Source organism: Peromyscus maniculatus, chromosome 4 (assembly GCF_049852395.1).
Source record: "Peromyscus maniculatus bairdii isolate BWxNUB_F1_BW_parent chromosome 4, HU_Pman_BW_mat_3.1, whole genome shotgun sequence".
Lineage (NCBI taxonomy): Eukaryota > Metazoa > Chordata > Mammalia > Rodentia > Cricetidae > Peromyscus > Peromyscus maniculatus.
In genome coordinates, this window is record NC_134855.1 from 16,360,537 (window position 1) to 16,372,207 (window position 11,671).

Genomic DNA, 11,671 nt, shown 5'->3' on the forward strand with positions numbered 1-11,671 from the left:
GATAGGAGGTCCTCAGGACCCATGCCACTCCCAGAGATGAGCTCTGGAGCAGTTCCTTATCTGCGTCCACCCATGGGCACACGCGGATGTTTGCTGCTGCTGGTGGTTTTCCATCTGCCTGCTCCTGTGGCGGACCTCGGGGTCAGCTGCATAGCATTAGGCAGACAGCATGGACTTGGGTAGATAGCTGTGCTACTCCTGAGGTGACAGCCACTGCATGAGCCTGTCTCTTAGATTCTCCTGTCGCCGGCCTCTAACGTCTGTGGACTGTTAAGAAATTGTTTCTGCCTTGAGCTCCCAAATACCTGTTCACAGACAATTAATTCTGATCTTCCTGGCTCCTCTGAGCCATTTCCCAGTTCATCATTTTGGCTTTGATTTCTGAGGCTGTTGCATTTCATAGACAAATTGGTCAGTCCTTTTTCACCTAACTCTTAGATGGTGTTTCTTGATATTAAATTCAGAGTTAGATGTCAAGGATCACCTTTCTCACCAAAGGCTGTGGACAAGCTCTGGGCAGGGCTTATTACACTGAAAGCCACGCTCTTTCAGCTTTCCTGGATAGCTGTCTTTCAGGTGTGTTGATCTTTCCTCATGTGTTGACTCTAAGGGACTCACCACCTCATGCTGGCCCTGAAAATGGCAAGAGACCAAGGTGCAGCTCTTGTGTGGACCTCTTCTTCTGTCTCACAGGCAATCTCCCTCTCAACACCGCACAGGCAGCCCAAGTTCATGTCGTGGGCAGTGGACAATGCAGGGGGATCCTGGCTGCCAGTGCTGTTAAAATTGCTCCAAGTTGGCTGGGCATTGGTGGCGCACGCCTTTAATCCCAGCACTCGGGAGGCAGAGCCAGGCGGATCTCTGTGAGTTCGAGGCCAGCCTGGGCTACCAAGTGAGCTCCAGGAAAGGCGCAAAGCTACACAGAGAAACCCTGTCTCTAAAAACCAAAAAAAAAAAAAAAAAAAAAAAGAATTGCTCCAAGTTGAGGAGGTCCATCCTGGAACCTGCCACAACAGAGCCCTGCAGACACCCTCCCTTATCTGCTTTCCCTTGAACAAGCTGGTTAGGGTCCCTCTTCTGGATTTAAATTAAACAAAAACTCAGAACGTGTGTCTAAGAGTGTGTGAGAGGGAATGTGTGCTTGGGCATACAGGACTTAGAGGTGTGTGTGTGAGGGGGCCACATGTGACTGTTTCCTAGAAAATGGGAAGTGTCTTTGATTTGATTTGATCCAAGCTTCCAGGAGGAAGGTAAGCTTCAGGTACTTTGATGATTATAACCTCTGCATAAAGCAGTTAGAACTTTTAGGGAAGGTCAGTGTCTTAGGTAAGGTTTCTGTTACTGTGAATAGACACCATGGCCATGGCAACTCTGATAAAGGAAAATATTTAATTGGGGCTGGCTTACAGGTTCAGAGGTTTAGTCCATTATTGTCATGGTGGGACATGGCAGCGTGCAGACAGACATGGTGCTGGAGAAGGAGCTGAGAGTCCTACATCTGGATCAGCAGGCAGCAGGAAGAGAGAGTGTCACTGGGCCTGGCTCGAGCTTCTGAAACCTCAAAGCCCACCCCCTGTGACACATTTCCTTCAACAAGGTCACACCTAGCCCAGCAAGGCCATACCTCCAATAATGCTACTGCTCCCTATGAATATGTGGGGACCATTTTCATTCAGACCTCTACAGTCAGAGAACACCCTTTCCACTGCCTCAGCAATGGAGGGTCTGAGATGTGCTGTGACCTCAGAGCTGGCAGTACCCCAGGGGTTAGCCTGGACCCCTTCTCAGCTAGAGTTCTTTCCTGGGGTTGCTTCAAGAGTCATTGAGGTAAGATGGCTTGCAATACTCCCAGAAGACAATGGATGATTCTTGTTAAAAATGCCCAGTAAGGACAGAGCTGGCCTACTGTCTCAGTATGCTCCGTGTTCAGGAGTCTGGCCCTACGCTGAGTGCTAAGCTGACCCTCCAAGTGTCACTCAACCTGTGTGACACAAATGAGGTCATTGCAGAGATGCAGCCTGGGAAGAATCAGTGCTGTGGGGGGGTCTCACCCTGAATATGAACACTCCAGGCACCCCGAGGAGCTGGCATAGTGAGCAGCAGGTGCTGAGGCCATATGTAATCTGATCACTGAGAAGCTGATGGAACACCAAATGGGTCCTTTGTGGTGAAGAGGTGGGTGTAAGGAAGAGCCACCAGCAAGGAACTTCTGAGGAAAGAAGCCCGGGAAGAATTATGGAGTTCCCTTAGCTGCTGGTCATTTACCCAAGCTTTACCACATGGTCACCGTAGAGCTTTGTCCCTTCCCACCGTGGTCTGTGGCAGACGACACAGAACTGGTGCCCGTGTTGAAGAACTTGCTGATTGTCCCCAGACCAGGGAATCATGGATCTGGCTTTCCTCAGAAGGAAAGCCCTCTGCCCTCAGAAACCAACCAGAGCCCATGCTCTGCGATGTCTCTCAGTTTGGGGGCCGTGCCGGGGCTCCTGTGCTAGGACGCCAAGACTGTGGCCGTTGGAGATTGCTAGCAATAGCGATGCTCTGCAGCCCAGGGTCTCTAACCCTGCAAAACCATTTCTCTCTCCAGACAAACCCAGGAAAGCGGCATCAAGGAGTCGCTGTCGTGGGGCACACAGAGGACCCAGGATGCACTTTATGAGGCCAGAGCACCTCTAGAACGTGGCCATTCTGCAGAGATCCCTGTGGGGCAGCCAGGAAAACTGGTGAGTGAGCCCTCCCCGGAGGAGTTAAATGAGATATATGGGGAGCATGTAAGATGGGGGTGTGTAAATTGGGGTGAGGATTGTGAGGTGGGGATGGGAGAATGAGTTGAGGATGGGGTCAAGTGGTGTGGGAGTGGTGGATATAGGTCAGGGTTGGAGCAGGTGAGATGGGATGAGCAGGGCCAGATAACTCTGATGTGTAACTGAGGAGGCACCGTCCTCCAGGCTGTGGATGTCCAGATGCAGAACATGACATTGAGAGGACCTGATGGGGAGCCCCAGCCCGGGTTGGAGAGCCAGGGCCGGGCTGCCTCTATGCCACGCCTGGCTGCAGAAACACAGGTATGTTGTCTTGGAAGGGTCTGGGCTGTGGGAGGATGAGGTGTCAGTGGAGGAGGGGGCTTGATGATGTATGTGAGAGGAGACTGGGGATAGACAGAGCAGGCAGCAGCCTGGAGCCACCTGCCTGTGCAGCTTTGGACACCTTCCCTCTTGGGACATGGTGCCTCCTCACCAGGACAGTCTATTGTCAGAGAAAGAGGCATTAATCCCCGAGTGGATCTACAGCTTTGATGTCTTCGTCCCAGTCTGGTCCTCCCAATTGGAGTGTCTCCTAACCCTTGGACCCAAGACTCTGCTGTCTTTAGGTGTTCTCCCTCTGGCTCTAGTACCCCTCAGCTCTGCTGTCTCCAGCTGTTTTTCTGTCTTCCCCTCCCCCAGCGTTCTACTCTAGGACCAGAGCAGCTACTACAGTCCAGAAAGTCATGCCTCATGCCTCAGTCTACCCTTCTGTTGTTTGAGGCTCTGGGATGGCCCTCACTGCCCTGTCCCTGAACCCCTACTCCTTCTCTGGCCTCTTGTGAGGTTTTTCTCATTAGGCACATTTAACTAGGAGCCAGGTCAACAAACCCCTTTCCCAAGGTCACAGAGAAGCGTCTGTGGCATTCCCATTCTTGAAGCCGAGACGGGACTACAGGTTGACCCGAGTCTTAGGACCTGCCCAGGCCTGTGTGGTCCTCCTCCTGGCTCTGTCCCTTCTTCTTCTTCCTGTGGTCATAAATATGTCGTGTGCTCTTTATTTTCACCCTGGTCTCCTCCCCTCTGGCCGTATCCTCCTTTTACAGCGTCTCTACATGGCTGTAGCCTACAGTGCCTCCCATCTCCCATCTTCCTTCCTTCCTTCCTTCCTTCCTTCCTTCCTTCCTTCCTTCCTTCCTTCCTTCCTTCCTTCCTTCCTTCCTTCCTTCCTTCCGCTGCTTTCTCTTCTGTCCTGGGGCCCCGGCCCTTGGTGTCACATGCCGAGGTGCTTCCTTCTGGCATTTAGCCTTAAGGTGTCTGTGGCTACGGTCCACAGCAGTTTCTTTCCATAGGTCCTGAGTTTGTATGTCATAGTTGGAGGGTGGGGATGGGGGCAGCATATAAGTCAGTCCTCCATGGCCAGACACCAGGCTGAGCTCCAGGAATCCAATCCATGAGAGAGAGGAGGGATTCTGCAGGTGGGGGAAGTCGAGATCATGATGGGAAGATGTGTAGAGATGACCGGGAGCCCTACACTAGTGGAAGCCCATGAACTGTAGACTAGTGGCTGTGGAGCCCCCATGGGACTGGACTAGGCCCTCTGGATACAGAAGACGGTTGTTTGGCTCAAACTGTTTGAGGGGCACCCAGGCAGGGGAATTCATCACTGGTGCATGGGCAGCCTTTGGGGAGCCAAGTGCCTGTGGTGTGACACTATGTGCAGCCTTGGTGCAGTGGGGAGGGGCTTGGACCTGCCTAGACTCAGTGTGCTGGGCTCTGCTGACTCCCCATGGGAGACCTTGATTTGGGGCATGTGGGGTGGCTTGGGAGGGAGGGCTGGGGAGTGGGAGGAGGGAGGAGGTGGGATCTGTGGGTGGTATGTGGAGTGAGTAGAAAATTTCTTAATAAAGAAAAATGAAAACAAAAAGTCAGTCCTCCAGATGAAAGAAATCATCCCCCTATAGCCAGCTATGAATCACTCTGGGACTCCTCAGTCAATCCAGCAGCCCCTCTCCTTGGACCCCTCCAGCAGGACCCATGAAGCACCCTGCTTCCAGTCTGCTTGTCTGTCTCAGACGTGGCTCCTTCTGACTTGACTAGGTCATGATCAGGTTCATTTCCTCCACCAATTAAAGAGTTAAAAGGTAGGAAAGGACCTGGAGCACACTGGGGAGCAGTGGAGAAATCTTCAGTACCACAGACTGAACGAGCAGCCGAAGTAAAGCATTTATGGGGGTGAGGAGACAGACGTACACATGCAGCAGACACGTGGACATGCTTTCCAGGGGAAAGACCCTCTGCAAAGCAGAAGGGCGACTTGGGGGAAACTGAAAAATCCACTCTCCTTTTGACAGCTGATGTTTCGGCCTCGGGATGTTTTCTTCCTCTAATTTAGGGTTGGTAAGTTTGAAGATGGTGGATGGCCTACAGTTGTGTGACACATCCAATCCAGCCTGCTGAACCAGTCTATCAGCAGGAGGGGAAAGAAAAGTCTCACAGGGTCTTTGTTTTAAGATGCTAGGCTTTTGTCTCAGGTCAGGAGCCTGAGGAAGAAGCTGGCCATTTTGGAAATCCACCACCTTTATTACAGAGCCGTGGCACCTCTCCTTATCTGTCTGCCTGCCAGGAAATCTGTAACTCCTGGTCTCTCATCCGCCCGCTGACTCAGGCCATGTGCCTCCTCATCCCTTGTCCTCTGTCTGCAGCCTGCCCCTGATGCCAGCCCCATGAAGCGCTCCATCTCCACACTGGCTCCACGTCCCCATGGGACTCACCTTTGCAACACAGTCCTGGACCGGCCTCCCCCTAGCCAGGCATCATCACATCACCATCATCACCGCTGCCACCGGCGCAGGGAAAAGAAGCAGAGGTCCCTGGAAAAGGGGCCCAGCCTGTCTGTCGACACAGAAGGTGGTGCGTGTACAGGGTCCGGGAAGTCGGAAGTGGGTGTGGCCTGATTTGGGATAGGGTCTAGCAGTCCATGGGACCATCTTCTCTTGGTGTTCCATATGGTCCCAGAACCTACCCACAACAGGGTATGAGTTCCATTTCTGGGGACCAGGCAGGGCTATTCATTGGCTACCTCAGGCCCTGAGTCTGTCATTTTGCCTCAGGAGACCATGTAGGTCTAGAGCCCGAGGTCTCTGCCCTGCTCTGGGCTCAGCTGAGCTAACCCTCTCCTTCTTGGCCAGCACCAAGCGGTGCTGCAGGATCTGGTCAGCCCCAAGGAGAAGGATCCACAGGCTGCCGCCGGGAGCGCAAACAAGAGCGAGGAAGGTCCCAGGAACGGAGGCAGCCGTCCTCCTCTTCTTCCGAGAAGCAGCGCTTCTATTCCTGTGACCGCTTTGGGAGTCGGGAGCCCCCGCAACACAAGCCCTCTCTCAGTAGTCACCCTACATCTCCAACAGCCGCACTAGAGCCAGGACCCCACCCACAGGTAACCACACAAGGCAGCATGGCTCCCGTGTTCCACTTTGCTCTCCCCAGACCTTCGAGCATCCTCCACGCCTTGCTGCCCCGTGCAAGCCTGCCTTTCTAGCCACTGCGTCCCTCCCGAGGCCGGTTGTGTCAGCTGCCCCAAATCCTCAGCGCTTTCTTCCAGCCACTGCTTTGTTTTCCTCTCCCGACTCTGGGCTCGTAGCACATGATCAATTCCTGCTTCCCCTCCATTTGCCTTGCATCTTCCCTGCTTCCTTCGTGGTGATGCCTCTATTGCCTGTGTGCTGGATTGTCTAATGTGGTTTTTATGTTTATTCGCTGTTGCCTTTTTCATGTAGGGCAGTGGTTCTGTTAATGGGAGCCCCTTGATGTCAACATCTGGTGCTAGCACCCCAGGCCGAGGTGGACGGAGGCAGCTCCCCCAGACTCCCCTGACCCCACGCCCCAGCATCACCTACAAGACCGCCAATTCCTCGCCTGTTCACTTTGCTGGGGGTCAGAGTGGCCTCCCATCCTTCTCCCCTGGCCGTCTCAGCCGCGGCCTTTCTGAACACAATGCCCTGCTCCAGAAAGAGCCCCTGAGCCAGCCTCTAGCCCCTGGCTCTCGCATTGGCTCTGACCCTTACCTGGGGCAGCGTCTGGACAGTGAGGCCTCTGCCCACACCCTGCCTGAGGATACACTCACCTTTGAAGAGGCAGTGGCCACCAACTCTGGCCGCTCCTCCAGGACTTCCTACGTGTCCTCCCTCACCTCCCAATCCCACCCTCTCCGCCGTGTGCCCAATGGCTACCACTGCACTTTGGGACTCAGCACCGGCGTCCGGGCACGGCACAGCTACCACCACCCAGACCAGGACCACTGGTGCTAACTGCACCATGACCACCCATGCACCAGCTCCGTGGGTGCGGGTTCCAGTTGATGAGTTTTATCATCCGCTCTGGGCTGTGGGGTCACAGCCCTGGGAGGAGGGTCCTCACATCATGGCCTCTGTGGTGGAGGCTCCTGCTTCTCTCCTTCCCTCCCTTTTACACTGGATGGACTAATAAAGCCCTTTCTTAGAGGGATATGGTTCTCTCTATCCTCCTGTGTACTGCCTTCCTGGGTTCCATGCCAGATGTTGGATCCTAAGCAGGAGGTAGCTGAGTTGAGATGGACCCAGCAAATCCAAATCCTTTGTCATGGCCCCCAGCATCCAGGGTGGGTACTTGGGACTTTCTTAGGAGGCCTGAGTCTCATGGAGAGTATTGTTTGTCTGAATGTGTAGCCTGGGCCATAGGGTGACCCAAAAACAAGGAAAGGAACCCAGCTGTGGCTGGCAGCACCTGCCAGCATCAGTAGTCTCGTGTCTGCTGTCTCGGAGTCAAACAGCACATGTGTGTAGAGATGCACTCAAGGCCCTGCCGTCCACCTGTGCTGTCACCATAATAGGGACCAAATCTGGAGAATGTTGATGCTGTTGATTCTGGTTTTCAGTTACAACACCTTTCACTGTTTGTCATTTCTATATAGCTGATCTCAAAAAAAGAAAAGAGAAAACAGGGAAGGAAATGTTCATGTAACTTTAAAAACTCAACGTGTAGGGAGGTCTCCGTTTTGCAATGTTTCTGTGACTTGTATGTGATGTTCCTGTATGGATTCCACCCTGCCCAGGAAGTGCCCAATGGCCCTGGCTCCTCTGCTCAACCAAGTGCCTGATCTCCGGCTCTGAGCATCGTGTATGAGGCGAGGCCTCAGGAACTATCGGGTGGACTGGGTGAGAACTGCTCAGAGCAGCGTGGGGGCGTGTGTCTTAGGGACACTGACAATGTCCGGCAGCATGTCAGAGAAAGAGCTGCTGCGCCCCATGCACCTCCCCGAGAGATGAGCTCTGAAGAAGCTGCTGAGTAGCAGTGTGTGCTCGCATGAGGCATTTTCAATCTGTTTTTTAATCTGATTCTCAGGGACGGGATGCCTGCCAAGTAGGGTATGATCTCTGTGGTGTTTAAAAAAACAAACTCATTTTCACTGGATGCTGAAGAGCCAGCGCTAGGCGCTAATAAAGAAGAGAGGGGATAGGGCAGGGGGAAGACGCCGGAAGCATGGCAAGGAACAGGCAGGGAGGAAATGGCTCCTGGAAGAGGCTGGGTGTCTAAAGCCTAGTGGAGTCCCTGGCCCCAGATCTGGGGAGGCAGCAGTCAAATAAAGCCTCACCTCACGGCTACTTTGCAAAGGGAAAACCCATACCCAGGAAGGTGTGTGATGCGCACAGACAGCTGGGAGGCCACTAGAGGAAGGTTGCTCTAGGCAGGCAGGCAGGCACTCCTTGGTGTGTTCTGTGTTTTGAAATTTTTGATGACTTCTCGGAGGAAATGTTGGCTTCTATCCCATGTTTCTCATAGAAGCTGTGTGTGATTGTGTGTGTGTATGTGTGTGTGTGTGTGTGTACTCACAGGAGATGCAGAGGTGTGTGTGTGTGTGTGTGTGTGTGTGTGTGTACTCACAGGAGATGCAGAGGTGTGTGTGTGTGTGTGTGTGTGTGTGTGTGTGTGTGTGTGTGTGTGTGTAGGTGTGTTCAGTGAGTGGCTGTTGTCAATCATAGGGCTATGCAACAAAAGACACATTACTAGAAACAAAACACAAGACCGCCACTTGGTCTAGGGTTTCAGCATGATTGTGACCAAACCTTTTATAGAATTTCCTTATATGAAGGCACAATACCCTGAAACTTTAACGATAACAGAGTATTTTATTCCAGTAGGGTAAAATTCAACAGGAACCTTGGACTGTGCATGTGACTGCACCGATGTTGCAAAGTAGGAGGATGTGCATTTTGATACTGACGTTCTGTCTCTGTTCCAAGCCCAGCCCTTGTTCTCTGGAGTGTTGAGTGTATACATTCTGTGTGGAACTACAGATGCCCCAGACAGCCCTGGGTTGGGAATCATCTTTACCCCACATTAGCATAGCTGGCTTTTCTTCCAGGCATTGGTATACATGAAAATCACAAGAAACAGGGAAAGGAGACTTGGAGTCTTGTTTCCTGACTTTGGGTTTGTTTCTGTACTGTCTCTTCCTGTCTGTTCCCCCTGAAATTTCATAGTGAGTTGCCAAATTTGAAATGCAACAACCAGCTGTCTGCATCTGGAACCTGTCAAGCAGTGGCTGTAGTTTGAACAAGTTATGTGTGCATGTAAAATATATCCATATATACATTATACAAGTATGCGCATGAAATGTATATCTTCGTACTTTTTGATACAATGTATTCATTTGTTAATTTTTAATTATATTTGATATAAATTGAAGGTTTGTTGCAAAACTTTATATTTAACAGTGTTGAGAGAGAGAGAGAGAGAGAGAGAGAGAGAGAGAGAGAGAGATCCAATCATGCAACACAAATGGGATCTACTTAAAAACAAAAACAAAAACAAGTCCCTTGACTAGTTTGCTGCCTGAATAATATTTACAAACCAAACTTTGGATTCTGCTCTTGTTTCTACAATGACTTTTTGTATAAAGCAAAGTCCTTGGATTAAATAAAAACAACCAAAAAATTTCAAAATCAAAACCCAGGATGCTGCTGGGTGGTACCTGAGGACAGTGTGTCTCAGTGCGTCGGTGGAGAGGGTGCACTGTCAGGAATGCTCAAGAAAAATCGAGAACTTCAACAGTGTGCTTGTGAGCTCTGGGGTAAATGCAAGAGTGAGGTGTAGTTTGACAAACAGGGTGAGCAGGTTGTCCAGATCATGCAGAGCAATATTACCCAGAATCCTTTGATGAAGGATGGATGTTGGTGCCCTGTAGTTCCAAGAAGATACTACAGAGGGGGCTGTGCATGCAGGAAAGACTGTACTTACCCAGAATCCCTCAGTGCCCAGTGTGAGTGGGTGAATTGGGTTCTGCAGCTCTTAAGGCCACTAGGAGATTCCCTTCCGAGCTGCAGGTTCCAACAGTGGCTGCTGTTGTGCTGGTGTTTACTTAAAAGTCAAGAGCCTAAAAAGGCATCAGTCCCTGGCCAAGTCCCTCCAGCTAAAGACTCCACTTGCTAGAGTATCCTTGGAGCTGGGTCTGGTCTGTGCCCAGCCCTTGCTGTCACCTGCCCACTGGTGTACATAGCAGGGACACATGGCCTCTATGGATCTGTTCCCCCAGTGGTCAGGGCGGTCAAGTGCAGGGGTTGGAACTGACTCCTGGCCTCTTTTCTCTCCTGAATTTCCACGTGGGTGTTAGGAGGCAGACACAGCAAGGCATCATTCGAAGCCCCTGAGCACATTTACTCTGCGTACCAAAGGAGGAAGGCGCACAGCACCATTCTGATTTGTGCCATGGGGATCTGACTATTTTAGCTCTAGAACAAGAGATGTGGAGTGTGAGCTGTGGGCGTTGTTACTAAGTGGGGCAGGACAAAGAGTCGGCCAGGCATGTGTTGAGGACAGCAGTGTATGTAGCAGCTGTCTAAGTGCAACAGTGGTTTTAAGGCTACTGCCATCTAAATAAAACAAAACAAAACTAGGGTTGGCTACCTCTCTCAATATGCCAAAGATAGGAGGAATGGTGGGAAGCAGAGGAGATTTAATCATGTGCAGTAACACCACAGGGGTCCAAGTTCACCTTCTGGGCACTGACATGATGTTAGCCTTAAAGAGAGGAAGCACTGGGAGGATGGCCAGAGAGGCAGGCAGAATGAAGTCCTCATGGGGGTGGGAGGGTGGGGGAGTGGAGTCTAGTTGGTCATTGTGTCAGTTCCAAATCTGCAAGATGGTCCAAAAGTCGTTGTTTGGGGGTACAAACTGGTTCCTAGTAGATGATTACTTCTCTGGGTGCAGTTTTGTCATGGTGGATAATTGCTTTCCTCCAAGGAGAGCCTGTCCTTCGAGCCTCTGCTATACCTGAAATCCAAGGTAACTACAGGCTTAGGATGATTGGGTACTTTTAGATACCCTTTGAGAGTGTCTGGAACAAGTCTGTCTAAAAATCTGACTGTAAGATCCCTTACAGGCTACTCTTCTCTCTGTACCTTCAACCTTGACTGAATGAGATAGGCTAGGAACCACCAGTTCTAGGTAGACCAGATGACCCAAAGTAAAGTATAGACAAGTTTCTAAATGGTTTTATTAAATAAGAAACATGGAGCCAAATATAGGGGTGAAAGCCTTAGATCAGGGAAATAGGGAAAACCACCAGCCAACCTTACCTCACCAACTCCACAGCTTCCAAATGTGTGTTACTTCCTGTCTACCCATACCTTTATTGCCTTGCTGTTCTGCCCTCTCATTGGCTATCTTACCCCAGCTACCTCACTTCATCTTCCTACACAGCTCTGTTACTTTCTGTCTGTCTGTACAGACCTCCAGGCCTCTATGGTTGGTACTGGGATTAAAGGCGTGTGTCACCACCCTTGGCTCTGTTCCCTAGTGTGGCCTTGAACACACAGAGATCCTGCCTGCTAAGGGATTAAGGGTGTGTGCTGCCTGACTTCTTGTTTACTTAAAATGTCTGGCCTTTTCACCCT

The 11,671-nt window shown here is 51.3% G+C and overlaps 1 protein-coding gene across 9 annotated transcripts in view; it reads left to right on the top strand.

Annotated features, from left to right (window-relative positions):
• Positions 1-9,727, top strand: part of Cacna1b (calcium voltage-gated channel subunit alpha1 B) — a 157,824-nt gene extending 148,097 nt beyond the window's left edge. For all 9 annotated transcript variants that reach the window (XM_076569298.1, XM_076569302.1, XM_076569299.1 and 6 more), the window contains 5 exons: positions 2,588-2,723; positions 2,949-3,065; positions 5,447-5,654; positions 5,933-6,177; positions 6,518-9,727. In XM_076569298.1, the coding sequence (XP_076425413.1) occupies positions 2,588-2,723; positions 2,949-3,065; positions 5,447-5,654; positions 5,933-6,177; positions 6,518-7,048 (1,237 nt within the window). In that variant the 3' untranslated portion in view covers positions 7,049-9,727. The remainder of the gene's footprint in view (positions 1-2,587; positions 2,724-2,948; positions 3,066-5,446; positions 5,655-5,932; positions 6,178-6,517) is intronic.
• Positions 9,728-11,671: the final 1,944 nt, after the last annotated feature.